Source organism: Camellia sinensis, chromosome 1 (assembly GCF_055761805.1).
Source record: "Camellia sinensis isolate YWXY chromosome 1, ASM5576180v1, whole genome shotgun sequence".
NCBI classification, from domain to species: Eukaryota; Viridiplantae; Streptophyta; class Magnoliopsida; order Ericales; family Theaceae; genus Camellia; species Camellia sinensis.
Genome location: NC_138961.1, coordinates 150511365 through 150536127, shown reverse-complemented (window position 1 = coordinate 150536127; position 24763 = coordinate 150511365). Strand labels below are relative to the sequence as shown.

General features: G+C 37.1%; 1 protein-coding gene across 4 annotated transcripts; it reads right to left on the bottom strand.

The window, feature by feature from the left end:
* Positions 1–389: 389 nt before the first annotated feature.
* LOC114321766 (uncharacterized) lies at positions 390–24175 on the bottom strand. Of its 4 annotated transcripts, none has more exons than XM_082887023.1 (8): positions 5881–6802; positions 4588–4665; positions 4357–4401; positions 3280–3343; positions 3081–3188; positions 1276–1346; positions 1118–1180; positions 390–1029 (listed from the first exon to the last, which is right to left on the bottom strand). In XM_082887023.1, exons 4-8 carry the CDS (start codon positions 3341–3343, stop codon positions 733–735), a joined length of 603 nt encoding a protein of 200 aa, XP_082743149.1. In that variant the 5' UTR covers positions 4357–4401; positions 4588–4665; positions 5881–6802; the 3' UTR covers positions 390–732. The 4 variants fall into 4 exon arrangements, with proteins under 4 accessions (XP_082743149.1, XP_082743155.1, XP_082743153.1 ...); XM_082887029.1 differs by having other exon boundaries at positions 4596–4665; positions 5881–6730; XM_082887027.1 differs by lacking the exon at positions 4357–4401.
* Between the last annotated feature and the right edge of the window lie 588 nt (positions 24176–24763).

Genomic DNA, 24763 nt, shown 5'->3' with positions numbered 1-24763 from the left:
CATGATATCTGATATAAAAATTTATAATTCATAACCAAACATACAATTCAAAAATTTATTAAAAGTTCATAAAAAAATTTTAAAAAAAAATTCAAAAATATTGGCTTATTAAAAATATAAAATTAAAAAAAAATTCAAGTGCCAATTGCAAAAAAAAAAAAAAAGAACCACTGATCAAGACGACCGGCCGAATGTCCAAAGAGACAACCGATAGGCCAAATTTCAAAATTTAAAAGCCCGCCTAAAACAAGTTTTTAAAAGGAGTGAATTAATTTTCTAAAACTCAAACCAAACATCATACTAGAATGTAGTGATAGAACTATGATGTCAAACCACCGCTCCCCCCAATATTCAAATTGAATATTGATAAATAAACAAATAAAGCACTGATTCTCAAGAAATTATAGATTACTCAAGCCCATAATTACTGTTGTTTCTTCTACTCAGCTCAATAGAGAAGGAGACTACATTTTGAGACGCTATTCCAAAAGTTTTAGCGTAGGCAAAATCATGAACGAAGGATGTGATATGAAAAATGTCTACAATCCGTGAAGATGGCTTGACTAATAAATCCTGTATAAATAACAAACTCAACACACAATCACTTATATTTGTAAGCTTCTTCACATCAACTTCTTGTCTGTGGATGCACGCTTCAACCCTTGTTCATTGACAGCCCATATTTTTGACAAATTGATCCTGGATCTTTCCTAACTCAAGACCAGAACAGTCTTATGATAGCTCAACAATCTTTGGCTGCTTTTTTGGCTTGTGTTTTTTAGATGACTCACTTGAAGAATCATCTTCAACAGACTTCGCTCTTTTAAGTTTGGGAGGAGTGGCTGTGGCATTGTCATCATTGTAGTCGTCATCACTGTCATCTTCACTATCACCATCACTGGAGGATTCCGATTCTGTTTCACTGCTGCTAGCTGCCAAAGAAATCACTGGTTGATAACCAGCTATTGCAGACTGGGCAGCAGAAACAGCCTCGGGTGTATGCAGATCAGCAACACCCAGCATCAAATCCTGAATAAGATGCACCCAAACATTAAAAATGGATCGTATTAGTGCTGCTTGGTCCATAGAGGAATTGGACGAGAACAACTTCACTGACCATTTCAATGTACTCAGACTCATTCCCAGTGAGAACTTCAATATCATAGTCCTCAACGTTGTCCTGTATTTTATTAAGTGCACATTCACGTCAAAATTAGAGAGAAATCAATGAAATTTTACAGACAATTTGGTCAAGTGTACAACAAAAATGCATACCTTTGCATCATTCTGCAGCCTTTGATTTGCTTCCGACATAACTCCTAAGAAATCCTTTACTTTTCCCATAACTGACAAATGGACAAACAAAACAACTAAGTGCTCATAAGAGTAGCATCATTTTTTTCTCTGTCTAAGCATTTAATTATCCAATTACATTTCAGTAGTCTTTATCTTTATTTAATTTTTTCTAAACCAGTACTTGTCAATACTAAAATAGTAAAATTTATGCTGATCAGAAGGTCAAACTATTAAAGGACAGATTCACCAATGATTAATCAATCATGACAGAATAATGAAGGGTTTTAGGACTTGTGATGAATATAATAAAGGGCTGAAGATTGGAATGTTAGTTAATCTAGATATTAAAAAAAAAAAAAAAAAAAAAAAAGAAGACATAAATAGCACCTGTGATGTGAATAGTGCCTTGGTTGGGGGCTTTTTGTATGATATGAACATGTAAGCATGGATTGCAGCTTAGAAAGACATGGTTATGGTGCTAAAAGCCTTTTTGTGCAAAATATTAAAAGAAAATAAATTTAAAACAAAACAAAAGCTCTAGAAAAACACAAGAATTGTGTAGGCATCATACTTGAGTATTTAACAGCATCACACAGTCCTTAAGGAACTTCAAATATGCCAAAAGCCACTAAAACTAGCCTCTATCAAATGAAAAGTGTTAAATTTTTATATGAAAACTTCTAAGACCCCGTTAGAAGAGTTAAATTGAGACCCATAGATGGCCAATATAGCCCAAGCCTAGCAAATCTATTACTAACAAATTCCCAACTTGTGAAACATAAAAAATATGATCTATGAAACACAAGAAATTATACCGAAAACTGACCAAAATCATACATAACCTAAATAGTCATAAAATGGGATTTTAGCAGTTGATTGCACATGGCTTAAGAATGATACAATACAAGTTGCATGAACTTCAACTAGTGATGAAGGAAAGGTACAGCCCTTGCATTATCTTGTCAAGTCAACCATCCCCACCCCCCCCCCCAAAAAAAAAAAAAAAACCAAATAATGAATAAATAAAAATAAAAAGATTTAGTCATCACTCCCTCCATCAGCCAGTTTCATGCCCATTGGAACAAGTCTTCAGAGTTCCATGGTAGGATGGAAAAGTGGGAGGAAAGGGGTGGGGGAGGAAGAGAGTAAAGATGTATACGCTTTCCTTGTTTGTTAGGAAGGAGATTGAACTAGAGGGTTAACGTAGGAGTGAAGGGCTTCACTTCCATGCCGACCAAACTACTTCCTCCCCAAAATAGTGGAACTTGTGAAAGACCAAATTTGTTATATTGTATTCAAATGCTTTCAGTGATTCTTACAAAACTTCAAAATCAAGTATTATCAATAATAGGTATTGCACTTTGAATTGGATTCGAAGTCGGTGTAAGTAAATATTGCTTTCTCTTAGTGACCTCGTCAACTAAACTTTAAAAAACAAAAACAAACAAACAAACAAACAAACAAACAAACAAACAAAATACCATAACACTATTAGAATAGAGTCAAATAACTTTTGATAATTGAATTAAATTCTCTTCCCATATTTCAATACCTTTCCTTCTCTTGAATTTTCAAAGAATTCAATATAACTTGCTCATAGTTAAGACTACAGGATTAACAATCATCACCCTGCTTCAACCAAAAAAACAAATCTTTTTTTTTTCTTGGGTGCAGCTTAACTGGTCCTGGTGCATATATTTCAAGATAAAACTTACCATTCATTATATATATATATATATATAAATAGAGAGAGAGACAGAGAGACAGAGGGGAATATAAAGTACCGTGGCTTTTGGGAACAGAGGAAGTGAAGGGCTTTCCATCAATGGGTGTGGGTTTTGAGTTTTGCGACTGTTGTAAGCCGTCGTTTTTGCAAACAATTAGTGTAGATTCTGCACTATATCACATACATAGAATGAGAGAGAGAGAGAGAGAGAGAGAGAGAGAGAGAAGCTAGGCAAAAAGTGAGGAAGAAAGAGAGACCTATGTTTGATGAAGATGAATTCTTGAGCTCCAAGTCCAGAAGATCTTTGCTGCTACGCGCCATCTGAGAGCACCACAAAGTTGAAGTATCAATGAGCTTACACTATAAATCGTTGGCAAAATTTTTAGTGGCAAAATTTAGTTGTAATCTTAGTGATTACAAATTTATTTGCGGTAATCTCAGTGATTGAAAGTTAGGGTTCGTAAATTCGGGTGTAGGAATGGCAACAGGGCAGGGAGGGGCGGGGGACTACCCCCATCCCCGATCCCAGAAGGTAGTATATGCCCCGTCCCCGATCCCCGACGAGGACCCATAACCCGGCCCCATCCCCGCCCTTGATCAGGGATCTGGGATTCCCGACCCCGAAAATCCCCGGTGGTTATTTATTTTTATTTTTTTATATATGTAAAAATCTGTAAATAGATTAAAAACATCCTGAAGCATCCATTTTTACAAAACATCTTGAAAATCCATTTTCATCCTGAAACAATGGATTAAAAATCTGTAAATTGATTAAAAATCTGAAGCAACATCTGTAAATTGATTAAAAATCTGAAGCAACATTATCTGAAGCAACATTTTGTTGCCAACATACAAAACAAAACATCAATAAACATCCATTTAAATCCTGTAGCAACATACAAAACATCAATAAACATCCATTTAAATCCTGTAGCAACATCTTGAAAATTCAGCATCCATTACACCCTGTAGCAACATTATGAAAATTCAACATCCATTACAACATGAAAATTCAGCAGCCCAACAAAATAACACAAACAAAAAATCATATAGCAACAAAATAACACAAACCAAACATCAGCCCACGCACACGAGAAAATTCAACAAGTACCAAAGAGAATAATTAATCCCAAGCACAACCCGCAAGGGATAGGTTACCCAAAAATTGAAATTTAAAAAAAATATATATATATCCATTACAACATAAAATCAAATACACTGTTTCTCCAATACCCCCTACACAAATTCTTCCAACAGCAGATTTAAGAAAAATCATTCAATCCAACATAAAATCATTAATAAACTATGAGGGTTTATCTTTGTTCTCATCTTACCTATGGTTAATTTGATCCCCTGTTGAAAAGAATAGGTTGATGATCCTGCAAGGTAAAGAGAAAATTAGAGTTACTGGATCAGAATCTGTCCCTTTATATTACAGCCTTATTTATCCAGGCACATAATTCTCCATGTGAAAACCAATCCAAACAACACTAAAAAATGCCACGCCAACTATATAATGCGACTCCTATCCAATAATTAAAAAAATATACATATTGAGCACATACCAACTCACAGCTGCATGAATTTGCTGTCAAATCCCACACACGAATATTTCCATTTTGGTACCCTGATATCAGCTCAGTCTGCAAAAGCATGAAAAACTCATAAGACGTACAAAGAAGGGCAGTCTATGTAAAGTTGAATGCTGTGTAGGAAAAGTAAACAGTTAGAAGAGTACTTCTATTGTTTTAGGAAGTAATAAAAGATAATAGACCAAAGGAGTCTTTCAAGTGGACCTTATCTACAACTAGGCACCAAATCAAACTCCTAATCTGATTATCTAAATGATAAAACAAAACTTGTTAGGCTGTAGCATGAAGATAATGATTAGCTATTAGGAAAACCATGAACTAAGGCAGCCAGTTCAAAATATTATCATGCCAGTGCCATTTCAGTTTTCATTTACAAAAGCCCCATAAAGAAATTTTTGAACCCACAACATTCTCCAAAAAGTACAAGACACAATTCCTTCAACTTGTATCAACAATACCATTATAGTTTCTCCGGTTTTGTAAAGATCCCAAAAAATACAGTGCAAGTTGGTGGAAAAACTACATGCAAATGCTTATTAAAATCACTAACAAACTGTAATTTGCAAATGAGAATACACTGAGGCCACATTTTACTCCCATATACGTCCACAGGAAAGAAAAGAAATGTTACCCATATAAACAATCTAACCCCAGCGTGTATACATATGATAATACTCCATGTTTTCATTGCCTTTCCCATGACTATTGAAATCAAACAAACTCTTCTAGAACTATGGGCAAAGCATACATCAACTAAGAAAAGCAAAATAAATAAATAAATAAATTGTAACCATAAATTCAATCCAACATACTGAATCAAACCTACATCACCAAAACACATTCAACAATTGGCTACACTTCCTATTTCAAAACCCTAAAATCCAATGTCAAATAAACCACCAATAAATTAACAAAACCAAAATTCATTCAATTCATACCACTTTTCCTCTACTATTTAAAAAAAACAACTTAATTCTTACACTACAAGTTCAGAAATTTCGTCATATCCCAGAGCCAACAGATCAAAAAAGTGGAGGAAAAAAAAATTCCTAAACAGATCAAAAATTTATAAATTTCGACAGATTCAAAATTTCGAAGATAAAAAATAAACCACCAACAAGTAGATCTATAAATTTCGAAGGAAAAAAAAAAAAAAGATCAATAAACAGATCTGTAGATAAAATAGATAGATCTATAAATTTCGAAGGAAAAAAAAAAAGAGGTTAAACCCTAGAACGAAATCCCTAGAGAGAGAGAGAGAGATACCTAATCAGTGAGCAGCGACGGTGAGGGAGGTCGGCGGTGACGGAGGAGCGGCGGTGAGGGAGAGAAAGCAGCAGCGGTGAGGGAGCGACGGAGGAACGGCAGAGGTGAGGCGGTAAGGGAGGATCGGTGGCGACGGAGGATCGCCGGTGAGGAGAGAGGCGCAGCGGTGAGAGAAAGAGAGGGGGAGGCCAAACCAGTGGTGGCGGCGAGCGAGAGAGAGAGATTGAGAGGAGCAAGCGGAGAGCGCCGTGTGAGTGAGAGGTGTGAGTGAGTGTCTCAAACCCTAGACAAACACAAGGATACATATATATGGCAGGGACAAAACTGTCATTTCACCTCGGGATTAAGCGGGGCGGGGCGGGGCGGGGCGGGGGCAGGTCTGAAACACCTATCTCCGTCCCCGGCCTGGATATCATCGGGGATGAAATTTTGAATACCGTCCCCATCCTCACGGTGGTATTTTTCGGTGAATAACCACTTAATTCGGGGTCGGGTTACCGTCAGGTCGGTTTCAGATTGCCATCCCTATTCCAGTGCAGAGAGGATTTAAGGTTTTTGAGGGAAAGAAAGTAGGAATGGCAACGGGCCGGGGCGGGACCAGGGATTACACTCTCCTTCCCCAATCCCCGATTGTGAAAATCTCCCCGTCCCCGCCCCAATGGGGAACATATCATCGTCCCCATCCCCTTCTCCTAACAGGGATCGGGTTTCCCCGACACCGAAATTTTCTCGGCCCAAATCTGTTTTGTTCAACAACACCATCAACAACAACATCACCACCATACATGTATACACAAACAGATTTGTTTCAACAACAGATCTGTTTTCGTTCAAAAAAAATTAAAAAAAATTTTTTGTATACACACAACCAGATCTGTTGAACAGATCTGTATTCGTTCAAAAAAAATTTAAAAAAAAAAATCTGTACACATACATATATAAAAAATTGTTTCAACAACATAAAAAAAAAATCTATATACACACAAACAGATCTGTATTCGTTCAAAAAAAATTATAAAAAAAAAATCTGTACACATACATATATAAAAAATTGTTTCAACAACATAAAAAAAAATAATCTATATACATACACAATCTGTTTCAAAAAAACTGAGATCTGTGTCGGAGGAGGACGATCGGCGGAGGAGAACGACGGAGGAGGCGATGGACGACGGAGAAGGACGATTGGCGGATGAGGAGGACGACGGAGGAGGAGGACCATCGGCGCCGCGAAGAGGTGCGAGAGTGAGAGTAGAAGAGAGAGAGAGAGAGAAAGAGAGGAAGATAGAAGGGACTGAGAATCTGAGATGAGGTGAGGTTTGGTTTAACCAAACCCTAGCAATAGCAGTTGTTTTTGTAAATGTAGAACTGCAGCGTTTTGTGAAACATGGGTAGTAGAAGTTATTCAGTTTGTAAATTAGTAATTTATCATGTTATCCTTAATTAAAAATTGATATAAGTGTAAAAATAATATAATTATTTACAAAGTTAAGGTCATTTTAGAAAAAATGAAATTTTTTTTTTATGACAATGACTTGAAGACTCTAAGAAAGCTGTTCCTTTTTAATAATAGAACACATTGATATACATTTTAAATTTAAAAACGCTTAAAATGCTGATTATATTAACAAACAAATCAAACCAATAATTTTTTTTTAAAAAAAAAAAAGAAATTTTATGAACATTGATTGTATTAACAAATAAATCAAACTAATAATTTTTTTTTTCTATAAATTTTTTTACAGAAAGTATAATTACACAAAAAAAAATACAAAAAAAATCCAAGACACTCATTTTATATGATTTTTTTTAAGAGTACTGAATTTTATTTTAAATAACAAACACATTTTATATAACAAACACACAAAATTAAGTAAACAAACAAATTTACTTTTAAAATACTGAATTTATACACAAAAAAACAAACAAAAGCTTAACAATAGTACACTTACAGTGTTAGATGATTAGTCCATAAAATTGAATGTAGTTGATTAGTCTTTCTCTACCAAATTAAAAAAAAAAAAAAAAAAGGAAAAAGTTGTTTGAATAGTTGAATAGTGTTTTCCCAAAAGAGTAGGAAAAGTTTGTAAATAAAGAGGGAACTGAGAAAGTGGCTAGTAGCAGCAGTTGTTTTGTAAACGTGGAACTGTAGCATTTTGTGAAACGAGGGTAGTGGAGGTTATTCAGTTTGTGAATTAGTAATTTATCATGTTACCCTTAAATAGAAACTGATATAAGTGTAAAAATAGTATAATTATTTACAATGTTAAGGTCATTTTAGGAAAAATGGAAAAAAAATTTCTAAGACAATGGCTTCAAGACTCTAAGAAAGCTGTTTTCAAACGCTTAATACATCCTCATTCAATTTGATTTTTTTTTTAATTTATATATTCAATTGCATTTTTTTTTCTGAATTTAATATGATATATATACACACATTCTCATATATTTCTGCATTATCTCAAATAAAGCATACTCAACTCTAAATTGAGGGGGGAAAAAAAACTCTACAATAATCCATCAATAAGTCTAGAATACTTACAGTCAGAGTAGATAAGTGTAGATAAAGAATCACTTGAGAAGTTGTTTATTCTGAACAACACAAAGTCATAAAGCAACGTGCACAAAAATTTACATTGTTACACCAAAAAATACAACGCAAAATAATGTTTGATTTAGTTGGAATATTTAGTATTACCGAAAGTATAATTAACAGAATTACAAAAAATAAAAAATATAAAAATACATATCTTCATGACCCTGAATTATGGGAAAAAGCCCCAAAAAGCCCAAAAGTTTTTTTAAACTGAATTATGGGTTTTATGGTTGGTAAACCTACCCACCATATGTCAATTAACAATTGCAATTTCCACTACTCAAATAATACCTTAAAAAAAAAAAAAAAAAAAAAAACATGGGTGGGGAAGTTGGTTTACTTAATTAACATATCCTCTTGGATGGTGACAGATCTCCACACCTGTGCCAAACCAAAAAATTGAATAGGAGAAACAAAAATAAAATAAAAAAATAAAATAAAAGGTAAGTGAAAAAAATACCAAATAGAAACATACCAAACAGGACAAACTCTATTATTATTTAAGCATAAGTATATACAGAAGCACACAAAATAGAAAAGTAGAAACCTAAGAGGCTTAGAATACTCATAATGAAAAATAAATAGTAACATTGAAACAGATTTAATGTACATAAAGAAAACTAAAAATTATAGAATTAAATAGCCAAAGAATTATTAAACAGATTTATTCATCTTACTCTTTGAAGACTCATTATGATTTGCCTAGTAGTTAACTTCACCATATAAATTGACTCTAACAGCTATTTATAAAAAAAAATAAAATAAAAAACTATCAGTTTCCGGTCCAAATAAAAAATAAAAAATAATTGAAGATAAATTATATAAATAGTCTCTGATGTTTGCACGATATGTCAATTTGGTCCCTATTATAACAATCACATTTTATACTACTCAAACAATAGCTTCAAAAAAAAAAATTTAAAATCACAATTTTTCCAAACATAGGCAAGAGGTTGGTTTACTTAATTAACATACCCACTATGAGGCTCACCTAGTGCTTGAAACAACCATTCATTTGTAGGGTTTATCCACAAAATAGTTCGTATAAAATTTTTGATTAATTTGATCAAAGAAAATTGAACGAATAATATAATTTTTAATATAGGTAATTTATTTATTTATTTTATAAGAAAAATGTAATCCAATTATATGAATTTCATTGTTCAATAAACTTAATAAACTATTTCATTGGATACTCTTTTTAGTAGATTTTACAGAATAAAATATTTGTATCCTTCAATCTGGATGGTAAAATGAGGAGCTCAACCCAATTTCATTTTTTGTCTTTTGTTTATCAGAAATGATAAAAAAATGGGGGGAGATCATACCAAGTGCTTTGTGACAAACAGAGAGAAGAACAATCAAAACGGCGAGACCGGCCAAGACGCCCACTATTATGGCTACTGTTTTTCCGACCTCGTCCTTGTTGCAGAATCTACACACAAACACACAATCACCAAAAGCTTTTAAAAAAAAGGAATTGGAATAAGTACTCACCATTTAATCATATAGAAATTGGACAGAACTTTTGAGTACAAAAAATATAAAGCACACCCATCTATCTATTCTATTATTAAAACCAATAATCATATAGAAACAAATGCAAAATACATGCAAAATAGTGAAGATGTTCAAAACTAACCAAATAAAAAAGGGAAGATGACACACACATTACAACTGCAAGAAACCGTTCCTATGTATAGCATCCAAAACAAAACTACAAAATCATTCTGTTCTGGAGAGGTTGATAATGTGGGTGGTTGTTGTTGTTGTTGCAGCGGCGGCGGCGGCAGTGTTGGTGGAGTTGTGCTGGTGTTGGGGAGAGGAACACTGCAAAGAGGATAAAATTCACAGAAGATGCAGAGGAGGATAAGGTCGATTCTTGGGTTGATTGGGCTGCTGGAAAGTCATCCCAGTGAGCAATCTCCTTCCATATATGTTACTGTTTGATATACAACACTTAGTTTTGATCCTTTGTCAAGTTTTTTCTTTTTAAATGGCCATATTAATATGGCACCACTCTAATACTATTTTTAAATTCAACACTTTAGTTTTGATGCTTTGTCTAGAATACCTACACATAACATAACATGTGAAATTGAAATCAGATAGAACCAAATACAAAAGAGAACTTACCAAATACGGATAACTTTCAGAAAAGAACTTACCAAATACATTAAAGATGGACAGAACTTTTGAATGAAATCGAAACAAATGGAAAATGCAACGAAGATGTTCGACACTTTTTGGAAGATGTTGAACCTGATTTGGAACTGATGTCACCCGATTTGAAACTGCTGTGCAGTTTAGAAACGTGGGGTAGTGGAAAATGTGGGGTAGTGAAACTGAATGGTTTAAATTTCCCATGTTACCCTCAACTACAAACTGATATAAGTGTAAAAATAATATAATTATTCAAGAAGTTATGGTCATTTTTGGAAAAATTGGAAAAAAATTCTAAGCTAGGCTTCATGACACCAAAGTTGGTGTTGGCTTTTAATAATAGAATAGATATATATATATATATATAAGGGCAAAATAGTGATTTTACATCGGGGCAAACGAGGCGAGGATCGGGCCGGGGTCGGAGCGGGTCCGGGGCTGAAGCATGTATCCCCGTCCCCGGCCCGTATATCATCGGGGATTTAATTTTTAATACCACCCCCAGCCCGTCGGGGGAATTTTTCAGGGAATCACCACTCAGTTCGAAGTAGGGGGGTCGGGTCCCCGTCGGGTCGGGTTCCGATTGCCATCTCTAAGAGAAAGGAACGACAAATTTGGTTCAATCAGACTTTTGAAATTACAGGTTGAGAAAGTGGGATGGGTTAGGCTGATCTGGGTTGGTTTGGGCAGGATATTTTCATAGGTGGGCTTTCTACTAAAAAATAAGGAAATTTTTGGTGAAAAGCCCTCTTATCGGGATTTTTTTTGTGTAAAACCCATGGAATAAAATAATGGTTCTAAAAGTTCATTAAATGAAAAAATATATAGTGAAAAAACTGAAATACCCTTTTATATAAATGGGCAAATATCAAATGACAGAACCGTTTGTCTCCTTCACTCTGTTTTATCGCTTGAATTTGTTGCTCTGAAAGCGGTCAATCGAACATACCAGAATAAAATTTTACTATCAATTTATCAAATAAAAACATAGTACATACTAGAGTAAAATTTTAACTCTCATTCTGTCAAACAAAAACAGAGCACATACCACAGTAAAATTTTACTTTCATTCTGTCAAACAAAATCAGATCATACACAATAAAAATAAAAATAAAATTAATCAACAAATCAACATACCTGATTTAACTCGAACAATAATCAAACACGTAATTAAAGCAAAACCTCTAAAACTCCAACAACACTTACAAATCTCGATGAAACTCTCTAAATCTGATACAAATTTATGCAGGTTTAAAATGTAATCTCTTGTTTAATTGAGAGTGTTGATCTTTAATGGCGAGATCGTGTATTGTTGACCAAGGGCGAGATCTTCAAATTTTGAAATCATCTATAGCTTTTCCGGTTTTGACACGTCACTTGTAGTACTTCGGACTCGGGTTTGTATGATTTTGAATAGAGATTCATATCTTGTTTCCCTTGTATCCCCTCTATTTTGGTTATTGGATTATAGTTGTGCATTTAGAATAGGTTGGTTGCTTATTTTTCCAAACCTTTATTGCCCAGATTTTTGCTCTATCGCTCGAGCGGTCATTCTTTGCGCTCGAGCGGGTTTTGCGAACTCTCAATACTTTGCAGGTCTGCAAAACTACTGGAAAAATATTTTCTACACTCGAGCGGCATTTCCTACGATCGAGCGGGTGGACACTCGAGCGGCCTTTCCTGTGCTCGAGTGTTGATTTGTTGTCTGCAAAACTTCTGGGAGTGTATTTTCTACGCTCGAGCGGTGAATTCTTGCACTCGAGCGATGAGCATTCGTTGTGTCTTGGTGCTCGAGCGGCCTTTCTTGCGCTCGAGCGGAATAACTTTTTTGTGTCTGACGCTCGAGCGTCAACTCTTCTGCACGAGCGGACTGTGCGTATATCAAATCGCGAAAGTGATATTTTATATCACTTTTTCATTCTTCTCTCTCTCTAAAACTTTTCAAAAACCTAGATCTTTATGTAATAACCCTCACCACTGCTTACCGATAAACATTGATTACCGTTAAACTGAACTGATTATGACTGATAATTGAACTGATTAAAGTACTGAACTGACTGACTGAAAATTGGAACTGAATTGACTAAGTATGTATGTTAATTTGTATTCTATCTGTTTGATTGTTTATTTGATCTGTTCACGTTTTATGTTTAAACTGCTAATTGAAGGCCTTATCGGTGGCCGAACCGGGAATTGATTGATGTTTTATGATCCTCATATTTAATGTGATTTTATGGGGTATTTATCTGAAAACGAATTAGGTATGATTAAATTAGATTAAATATTGATCAATTGCTGAAGTTGGCCTTATTTACCAAACTAACCCTAGTGATCCACTATCTCACACATATTTGAGCCTTACACTTGAATCAAAACGTTTTCCTCAGCCATATCTCTTGTTCAACCGACCTTAGAGAGAGTGAGAGTGAGTGAATTGAATTCAACTTGAAGAATTGCTTAGAAACTTGAAGGTTGATTGTTAATTTGAGCTCCTAAATCTTGAACACAAGGCTAAGGTAGGAAACTCATCTTCTTATTGATGTCATTGAGCTAGTTCTTGCATGGTTCATGCTTCATTGTAGAACTAAGTCATGTTTTGGTCCATTGTTGTTGAATTGAAGCTCAATCTTTGCATGCATGTTAGTATTGTTGGATTTTGAGTTGAGTTCATGGCAAATTGTTACATGCATGTTCACAATTATGTTTAAGTCCATGATTTCATCATGTTTTGGAAACAATTGGCTCCTTAGAGCATCAAATTGAAGCTTTGAATTGATTTGAATTCATGCATGTTTGCATGTTCTCCATGTTCATGAAATTGGTTTGAAATTGGGTTTGAATTAAACACCCTTTGGCTTTGATTTCTCAAATTGAGTTTTGAATCATGTTTAACTATGTGTTTACAAATGTTTTCTGGAAATTCAGCCCAAGAGGTCGAGTTTTGAGTTGTTAAAACTTGGTTTTTAGCTTGGAGGTGCAATCTGGGTTTTCCAGATTTTGCACTTCCGCTCGAGCGGGGGAAGTGCCGCTCAAGCGTGGAATCCGAGCATCCAATATCTCTGCATTATTTTACAGTCCGCTCGAGCGGAGGATTGGGCGCTCGAGCGGAGTCGTGTGTCTCAAGCTCGAGCGGGCGTCGAGCGTCCGTCGAGCGGAGATTCCACCCATCCAGCACTTTTGACTGTTTTTGCAGAACGCTCGAGCGGGTAATTCTGCGCTCGAGCGGGTACCTTTGTCTGCATGTCCGCTCGAGCTGAGTGACATACGCTCGAGCGTGACCCCTGTTTTCTGAAAAATCTGAAAATGCTTTTAAAAGTGCATCTTTGCATCCTCATCTCATTCTAGGCATTCTGAGACCTAGTTTAAGGCATCTTGTTGAGGATATAGATGTAGAACACACCGAGGCAATTAGGGATTAAGTTATTATCTTTCCCAGCTGTGTAGCTTAGTGTGTTCAATCTATTAACTGTGTAGGGTTGGCGACTGGGGAGGCACGCTCTAGCATACTGTAGCCCAAACTCTGTGAGTAACGATTGTGTAAAGATATGTTCACAAATGATTATCTTCTGAACAACTGAACTGTACTGTTTTCTGAACTGATTACTGTTAACTGACTGAATGTATGTCCTATATTCTGAACTGTATTGTGGCATCCTTAGCACCTACTGTTTACTGTTATTGCGACAGAAATCTCTGTCGGTTCCCTTGTTGGAACCACTACTGTTACTGACTGATGGCCACCAGCTACTGCTCGGTCTTCTAAGACCTACTGTTTACTGTACTGTTATGCTAATGGGTGTACCACATACGACTGTACTGACTGAACAACTGCAATACTGTTTAAATGAACTGTTTTCATGCTGTAAGGGCATTCATTCTTAACCTCTTTACGCATTATGTTATTCACTGGGCTTTAGCTCACTGCTCATATATATATGTAGGTGTTCAGGCACCGGACCGCGGCTAGAAGTGTCAGGGTTACTCTAGTTCTGTCAAGCCAACTACTGTGCCCCACTGCGAGGTTCCAAGCCTATCTTGCTAAGGCTTAGGGGTGTTTTAGGACTTCCCCTTCTGTACTGTCTTACTGTTTTGTAATAACCGAATGGAATGTATAGACTGAATGTTTACTGTACTGTCATGTAAGGGATGGAGTCCCTAGTCTGAATGATTGTATATTTTGTGCATACTGCTCTGTACTGATTATGTATATATGTATAGAAAGTCTTTTTGCATACAAACTGTCACAGCTCATTGGGCATTGTTTAATTACTGTATTGGCTTCCGCCAGGCCCTGTACTCTGTTTTACTGTGCTACTGTTATGTAGGCCTTCGATAATCTCGGATTACTGGCCGGTTACGGTGCTAAACCCATAGGGCCGGGTTTGGGTCGTGACAGAGTGGTATCAGAGTGATACTTACCACGAGTTATACCGCACACACGTGTCCAAATGAGCTATAGGGTGTCCTAGAAAGGTAATTAAGGCATCTCATGAGCATGATTAGTGTGTGGTTATGTTATGACTGAATATATGCTAACGTGTTAAACTGTTAAACAAATGACTGCTTATGTTTAAAACTGTTATAACTGCTTATAGTGAAATGGATAACGCAAACACTGCAAATGAAACTGAATCCTCATCCTCTGAGGCCAGAATGGCCAGGCTGGAACAAATGATGGAACTGATAACTGCAAGACTGGATCAACAATTGAACCAAAAGCCCCTACCTCCTCTGGCTGTACCAGAACAAAATGTGAATGTGAATGTACAAAATGTGAATGCTAATGATGGGGACATAATTGCACTGACCCATAAGTTCAGCAAAATGAAACCGTCGTCCTTTCAGGGAGGCTTAGAACCGTTGAAAGCTGAAGCATGGGTTCTGGAGACTGAAAAATTGTTTGAAGTTTTCCCGTGCTCTGAAGCACACAAGGTACTGTTAGCCACCTTTGCATTGCAAGAAGAAGCTAGAAGGTGGTGGATGCTCATCCGTGATGAAAATACCGTTCTGACTTGAGCTCAATTCAAAGGAGCCTTCTTTGAAAAGTACTTCCCTCAGTGTGTTAGGGACAGAAAAGTAAATGAGTTTGAACAGCTGAGACAAGGAGCAATGTCTGTGGCTGAATACGAGACGAAATTCACCGAGCTTGCTAGATATGCACCGCATATGGTGGATACTGAGTATAAGAAGGCCAGAAAATTTGAAGGCGGCCTTAATGTTGCAATTCTTGACCGAATAAATGTTCTGAAACTACCGAATTATGTAAATGTTCTTGACAGAGCCCTGATGGCTGAATCAAACATTGAAGCACTGAAAACTGAAACTCCATCGCCTGAATGGCGGGAAAAAAGGCAGAGTTTTAAGTTTAAGAAAGGCAAGCATAGTTCATTAAACAAGAAACAGAATACGGGGTCAACGACTACGTCTAGTCAAGGAAACCGTACAATACCGCCCTGTTCTAAATGTGGTAAAAATCACAAGGGAGTCTGTTACAAGATATCAGGAGCCTGTTATAGGTGTGGCAAAGTGGGCCACATGGTTAAAGACTGTCCCTCTGCTCCGCAAGCTAGTAGTAAAGCTACACCAAGCGTAGCGGCATCAACTGTTACACCGAAACCGAACCCCAAAGCTACCGGGAAAGAGCCTATGAGGCAGGGCCGAGTGTTCGCCCTAGTACTGGGAGACGTCCAGAATACCGAGACCGTTGTGTCAGGTATTCTCTCTATTTGTACTCAGAATGCTTATGTATTGATTGATTCGAGGTCTACACATTCTTATGTGTCGCATGCTTTTTCGCGTAAATTGAATAGACCCTTAGAACCCATGAATTATCTGTTAGCTGTATCATCACCCGTTGGGGGATCTATGACCTGTGCATACATGTACCTTGCTTGTGAAATCATTGTTGGAGATGCACATCTGTTTATCGATTTACTGCCATTGAACATTGACCATTTTGATGTTATATTGGGGATGGACTGGTTAACGAAATATCATGCCACCATAGGTTGTGTAACGAAACAAGTAGTTTTCCATTCACCTGGTCTACCTGAATTTGTGTTTAATGGGGTTGGAGTAGTACCTCCCCTGTATCTGATTTCATCTGTGAAAGCTGTAAAATTGATTAGAAAGGGCTGTAAGGGATATCTGTGTTCTGTATTGACTGTGTCTACTGATGATAATGCTAATGTGCATTGTATTCCTATAGTCAGAGAATTCCCAGATGTTTTTCCAGATAATCTTCCAGGAGATTTGACTGACAGGGAGATTGAATTTACCGTTGATGTGGTTCCCAGAACACAGCCAGTATCTAAAGCTCCTTACCGAATGGCTCCAACTGAACTGAAAGAACTGAAGGTGCAATTGCAAGAACTATTGGACAAAAAGTTCATCAGACCTAGTACCTCACCATGGGGCGCACCTGTTTTGTTTGTAAAGAAGAAAGACGGCTCACTGAGACTGTGCATTGACTATCGTGAACTGAATAAGGTAACTGTACAGAATAAATACCCATTACCGCGTATTGATGACCTGTTTGATCAGTTATAGGGTGCTAAAGTATTTTCGAAGATTGATCTCAGATCCGGATACCATCAGTTGAAAGTTAAATCAGATGACATTGATAAAACTGCTTTTCGAACGAGGTATGGACATTACGAATTCTTAGTTATGCCTTTTGGAGTCACGAACGCACCAGCTGCATTTATGGACCTCATGAACAGGATCTTTAAACCGTACCTTGACAATTTTATTGTTGTATTTATTGATGACATACTGATTTACTCCAAAAGTATAGAAGAACATGAACATCATCTGAGACTTGCCCTACAAACCTTAAGAGAACAGAAACTGTATGCTAAACTGTCTAAATGTGAATTTTGGCTTGACCATGTTATGTTTTTGGGGCATGTTGTTAGCAAAGATGGAATTTCTGTTGATCCGCAGAAAATCGAAGCTGTAGTGAACTGGCCTAGACCAACCAACGTGACTGAAGTCCGAAGCTTTTTGGGTTTGGCTGGATATTACAGAAGATTTGTCAAAGATTTCTCCAAAATTGCTTTACCGTTGACTCAACTGACTCAGAAGGGGATATCATTTGACTGGACTGACCAAAGGGAATCTGCCTTCCAGGAGTTGAAAACTCGACTTGTGACTGCACCGGTTCTTACCTTACCTTCAGGTACGGATGGGTATACTGTATTTAGTGATGCTTCTCATAAGGGTTTGGGATGTGTTTTAATGCAGAATGGGAGAGTAATTGCCTATGCTTCCCGACAACTAAGACCGCATGAAAAGAACTACCCGACCCATGATCTGGAACTTGCTGCAGTAGTATTTGCACTGAAAATCTGGCGTCATTATCTGTACGGGGTGACATGTGAAGTATACACCGACCACAAGAGTTTGAAATATTTCTTCACACAGAAAGAACTGAACATGAGACAACAGAGATGGCTAGAACTGATTAAAGACTATGACCTACAGATATTGTACCATCCGGGAAAAGCCAATACCGTTGCTGATGCATTGAGCAGGAAATCGACTGGAAACTTAGCCTGTTTGCTTACTGGGCAGAGAGAGTTGCTTTGTGACCTTGAAAGATTTGAAATTGAAATTGTTTTGCGAGAGCAAGGTGGAACCTTAGCTGCTATTTCTGCGCAACCAGCACTGATTGAAGAGATTAAAGAAAAACAGCAACTGGATGATTTCTTGAAGAAGATCATCGAAGAAAGAGAATCTAAACCGAGACCGGGATTCAGATATGAGAATAATGTACTGAAATTTCAAGAAAGACTGCGCGTACCGAATGATACTGAACTGAAAAGAAGAGTTTTGCAAGAGGGCCACAACGCAAGATTTTTTATCCATCCGGGGAATACGAAAATGTACCAAGACCTGAAACTGAACTTCTGGTGGCCGGGAATGAAGAAAGAAATTGCTGATTTTGTATCGAAATGTCTTCATTGCCAACAAGTTAAAACCGAACATCAACGATCCGCAGGCTTATTGCAACCCTTACCGATATCGGAGTGGAAATGGGAGCATATCACCATGGATTTTATAGTGGGATTGCCTCGCTCCAATAAAGGTATGGACTCGATTTGGGTTATTGTTGATAGACTGACTAAATCTGCTCACTTCTTACCTGTTAAGACAATTTATAATGCGGACAAATTGGCTATACTCTACATTGATGAAATTGTTAGACTGCATGGAGTGCCTGTGTCCATTGTTTCTGATAGGGATTCGAAGTTTACATCGAGGTTTTGGCAAAGCCTACAGACTGCATTGGGTACTGAACTGAGACTGAGTAGTGCCTATCATCCTCAGACAGATGGCCAATCAGAAAGGACCATCCAGACTTTGGAGGATTTATTGAGAATGTGTGTCCTTGATTTTCAGGAAAACTGGGAAAGTCATTTGCCCTTGGCTGAATTCGCCTACAATAACAGCTACCATTCGAGTATTGGTATGGCGCCTTTCGAGGCATTGTATGGCAGAAAATGTAGATCTCCGATTTGCTGGGCAGAAGTTGGAGATGGGCCTTTGCTTGGGCCCGAGATTGTATATGAAACAACCGAAAAGGTGAAACTGATACAACAGAGATTGAAAACTGCACAGAGCAGATAGAAAAGTTATGCTGATGTTAGAAGACGAGACAGAGAGTATGAAGTGGGTGATCACGTATTTGTGAAAATGACACCGATGAAAGGCCAGACTCATTTTGGAGTCAAAGGCAAGTTAGCACCGAGATACGTCGGACCATATGAGATTATTGAGAAAATCAATCCGGTGGCGTATCAAGTTGCACTTCCTCCTGAAATGGAGTATATGCATAACGTCTTCCACATTTCTATGTTGAGAGACTACCTCCGGGATCCTTTCCATGTAATAGAGCCTACTCGTGTAGTGCTGAGTGATGACTACATTTACGAGGAACGGCCTATACAGATTGTAAACAGACGGATCAAGAAACTGAGAAACAAAGAAATCCCGCTGGTAAAAGTTGACTGGCAGAACCATGGTGGTGTGTATGCCACTTGGGAAAGGGAAGAGGACATGGCTAAAAGATATCCTGAATTATTTCCACTGAATCCTGTTTTCTTCCAGAATGAAGGTAACTCGAGTTTAGAGGACTAAACTCTTTATAAGGAGGGGAGACTGTAATATCCCTCACCACTGCTTACTGATAAACATTGATTACCGTTAAACTGAACTGATTATGACTGATAATTGAACTGATTAAAGTACTGGACTGACTGACTGAAAACTGGAACTGAATTGACTGAGTATGTATGTTAATTTGTATTCTATCTGTTTGATTGTTTATTTGATCTGTTCACGTTTTATGTTTAAACTGCTAATTGAAGGCCTTATCGGCGGCCGAACTGGGAATTGATTGATGTTTTATGATCCTCATATTTAATGTGATTTTATGGGGTATTTATCTGAAAACGGATTAGGTATGATTAAATTAGATTAAATATTGATCAATTGCTGAAGTTGGCCTTATTTACCAAACTAACCCTAGTGATCCACTATCTCACACATATTTGAGCCTTACACTTGAATCAAAATGTTTTCCTCAGCCATATCTCTTGTTCAACTGACCTTAGAGAGAGTGAGAGTGGGTGAATTGAATTCAACTTGAAGAATTGCTTAGAAACTTGAAGGTTGATTGTTAATTTGAGCTCCTAAATCTTGAATACAAGGCAAAGGTAGGAAACTCATCTTCTTATTGATGTCATTGAGCTAGTTCTTGCATGGTTCATGCTTCATTGTAGAACTAAGTCATGTTTTGGTCCATTGTTGTTGAATTGAAGCTCAATCTTTGCATGCATGTTAGTATTGTTGGATTTTGAGTTGAGTTCATGGCAAATTGTTACATGCATGTCCACAATTATGTTTAAGTCCATGATTTCATCATGTTTTGGAAACAATTGGCTCCTTAGAGCATCAAATTGAAGCTTTGAATTGATTTGAATTCATGCATGTTTGCATGTTCTCCATGTTCATGAAATTGGTTTGAAATTGAGTTTGAATTAAACACCCTTTGGCTTTGATTTCTCAAATTGAGTTTTGAATCATGTTTAACTATGTGTTTACAAATGTTTTCTGGAAATTCAGCCCAAGAGGTCGAGTTTTGAGTTGTTAAAACTTGGTTTTTAGCTTGGAGGTGCAATCTGGGTTTTCCAGATTTTGCACTTCTGCTCGAGTGGGGGAAGTGCCGCTCGAGCGTGGAATCTGAGCATCCAGTATCTCTGCATTGTTTTACAGTCCGCTCGAGCGGAGTCGTGTGTCTCAAGCTCGAGCGGGCGTCGAGCGTCCGTCGAGCGGAGATTCCACTCATCCAGCACTTTTGACTATTTTTGCAGAACGCTCGAGCGGGTAATTCTGCGCTCGAGCGGGTACCTTTGTCTGCATGTCCGCTCGAGCTGAGTGACATACGCTCGAGCGTGACCCTTGTTTTCTGAAAAATCTAAAAATGCTTTTAAAAGTGCATCTTTGCATCCTCATCTCATTCTAGGCATTCTGAGACCTAGTTTAAGGCATCTTGTTGAGGATATAGATGTAGAACACACTGAGGCAATTAGGGATTAAGTTATTATCTTTCCCAGCTGTGTAGCTTAGTGTGTTCAATCTGTTAACTGTGTAGGGTTGGCGACTGGGGAGGCACACTCTAGCATACTGTAGCCCAAACTCTGTGAGTATCGATTGTGTAAAGATATGTTCACAAATGATTATCTTCTGAACAACTGAACTGTACTGTTTTCTGAACTGATTACTGTTAACTGACTGAATGTATGTCATATATTCTGAACTGTATTGTGGCATCCTTAGCACCTACTGTTTACTGTTACTGCGACAGAAATCTCTGTCGGTTCCCTTGTTGGAACCACTACTGTTACTGACTGATGGCCATCATCTACTGCTCGGTCTTTTGAGACCTACTGTTTACTGTACTGTTATGTTAATAGGTGTACCACATACGACTGTACTGACTGAACAACTGAAATACTGTTTAAATGAACTGTTTTCATACTGTAAGGATATTCATTCTTAACCTCTTTACGCATTATGTTATTCACTGGGCTTTAGCTCACTGCTCATATATATATGTAGGTGTTCAGGCACCAGACCGCGGCTAGAAGCATCAGGGTTACTCTAGTTCTGTCAAGCCAACTACTGTGCCTCACTGCGAGGTTCCAAGCCTATCTTGCTAAGGCTTAGGGGTGTTTTAGGACTCCCCCTTCTGTACTGTCTTACTGTTTTGTAATAACCGAATGGATTGTATAGACTGAATGTTTATTGTACTGTCATGTAAGGGATGGAGTCCCTAGTCTGAATGATTGTATATTTTGTGCATACTACTCTGTACTGATTATGTATATATGTATGGAAAGTCTTTTTGCATACAGACTGTCACAGCTCATTGGGCATTGTTTAATTACTGTATTGGCTTCCGCCAGGCCCTGTACTCTGTTTTACTGTGCTACTGTTATGTAGGCCTTCGGTAATCTCGGATTACTGGCCGGTTACGGTGCTAAACCCATAGGGCCGGGTTTAGGTCGTGACACTTTACTCTCTCTCTCTCTCTCTTTCTACATTTTCTCCTAAATCTATTGATCTCTCCGCCCTAGTGCCTTTGGAAAAAGGGTAGAGCACCTTGAAAGCTTCATTTTGATCCGATTAGAGTTTGGTTTCGACATTGTTGAAGTTCCATCCTTACTCCATTGATCTTCTAAACTTGAGGTAGGGATTTTCTATACTTTAATATGGTTTTTAACTTAGTTATTTGTCGTTGTGTAACAATGATGGGATTTGGGGATAATGTGAACAAACCTAGGGTTTGAGTGTAAAATGGAAATAGGGGTTTTGATGAATGAGGGATAAATGATTGTGGGGTTTGAAAATGCGACTTGGTTGATACTTGAGAAAAGAGGGGGTTTGCCCTAAAATGATCATATTATTTATTTTGTATAAGTAAATGAAATTGATGTTGTGAACATGAAATTGAATGTTTTGAAATAAATAGTAGATGAGGGTAGATAATACGCCTCATCTTTGGAAATTTTGAACAAATTATCTATCTTCAAATTGTATATCTATTTAGAAATAACTATATTGGGTTATCGGTGAAGGATAGCTATGATTGTTGTAGAAATTGCATGAGGATTAGGTGAATTAAAACTAATCTATGGTTGGTTATCACTGAATATGATCATGTTTTAAATACATTGTATATGTAAGATTGTTTGGGAGGGGAAAATGGGTGTACTCCATATATGATTATATGTTTAAATACATTGTATATATATGATTGTTTAGGAGGAGAAAGGGGATAGGCTCCATTGTTTGTAAAAAGATTTAGTCATCACTCCATCCTTTCTTCTTTCTCATCATCCAGTTTTATGCCCATTGGAACAAGTCTTCAAAGTTCCATGATAGGATGGAAAAGTGGGAGGAAAGGGATGGGGGAGGAAGAAGGTAAGGATGTATACGCTTTCCTTGTTTGTTAGGAAGGAGATTGAACTGGAGGGTTAAAGTAGGAGTGAAGGGCTTCACTTTCATGCCGACCAAATTACTTTCTCCCCAAAATGGTGGAACTTGTGAAAGACCAAATTTGTTATGTTATATTCAAATGCTTTCAATGATTCTTACAAAACTTCAAAATCAAATATTATCAATAATGGGTATTGCACTTTGAATTGGATTTGAAGTCGGTGTAAGTAAATATTGCTTTCTCTTAGTGACCTCGTCAACTAAGCTTTAAAAAACAAAAACAAAAAAAAAACAAACAAACAAAATACCATAAAAATATTAGAATAGAGTCAAACAACTTTTGATAATTGAATTAAATTCTCTTCCCATATTTCAATACATTTCCTTCTCTTGAATTTTCAAAGAATTCAATATAACTTGCTCATAGTTAAGACTACCGGATTAACAATCATCGCGCTGCTTTAACCAACAAAACAATTCTTATTTTTTTTCTTGGGTGCAGCTTAACTGGTCCTGGTGCATATATTTCAAGATAAAACTTACCATTCATTATATGTATATATATATATATATATATAAATAGAGAGAGAGAGAGAGAGAGAGAGAGACATAGGGGAATATAAAGTACCGTGGCTTTTGGGAATGGAGAAAGTGAAGGGCTTTCCATCAGGGGGTGTGGTTTTTGAGTTTTGCGACTGTTGTAAGTCGTTGTTTTTGCAGACAAAAAGTGTAGATTCTACACTATATCACATACATAGAATGAGAGAGAGAGAGAGAGAGAGAGGGAAGATAGGCAAAAAGTGAGGAAGAAAGAGAGACCTAGGTTTGATGAAGATGAATTCTTGAGCTCCAAGTCCAGAAGATCTTTGCTGCTATGCGCCATCTAAGAGCACCACAAAGTTGAAGTATCAATGAGCTTACACTATAAATCATCGACAAAATTTTTAGTGGCAAAATTTAGGTGTAATCTCAGTGATTACAAATTTATTTGCGGTAATCTCAGTGATTGAAAGTTGGGATTTGTGAATTCGAGTGCAGAGAGGATTTAGGGTTTTTGAGGGAGAGAAAGGGACGACAAATTTGGTTCAATCAGACTTGTGAAATTACTGGTTGAGAAAGTGGGCTGGGTTAGGCTGATCTGGGCTGGTTTGGGCTGTAAAAGTCCTATCTACATATGTGGTGGTAGCTTAGGTCCTGTCAAAAAGTTTTTGAACCAGTAAGTCCCATTTACAAGTAAAAAGACGTTTTGCCCTTTAATCTCAAAATTGAGAATGTTCTCAATTTATAATTATCAAAACTAAGAAATTTCTCAATTTTTTTCTAATATGATTTGAGAATATTATCAAAACTAAGAAATTTATAATTATCAATTTTGAGAAATTTCTCAATTTTTTTCATGATTAAAATTGAGAATATTATAAATTGAGAAGGTTCTCAATTTCAAAAAATCCCAGATCTCTCCCTCTCTCTCTCTCTCTCTCTCTCTCTCTCTCTTTTCTCTCTAATGGCAGTGGCAATTGTGAACTTAGTGAAAATCAAAACCTCACAATCAATGGACTCATCGCCTTCTGGACGAGTCTCCAGCGCCGGCTCTTAGTCCTCATCTTTCGGTGGACTCTC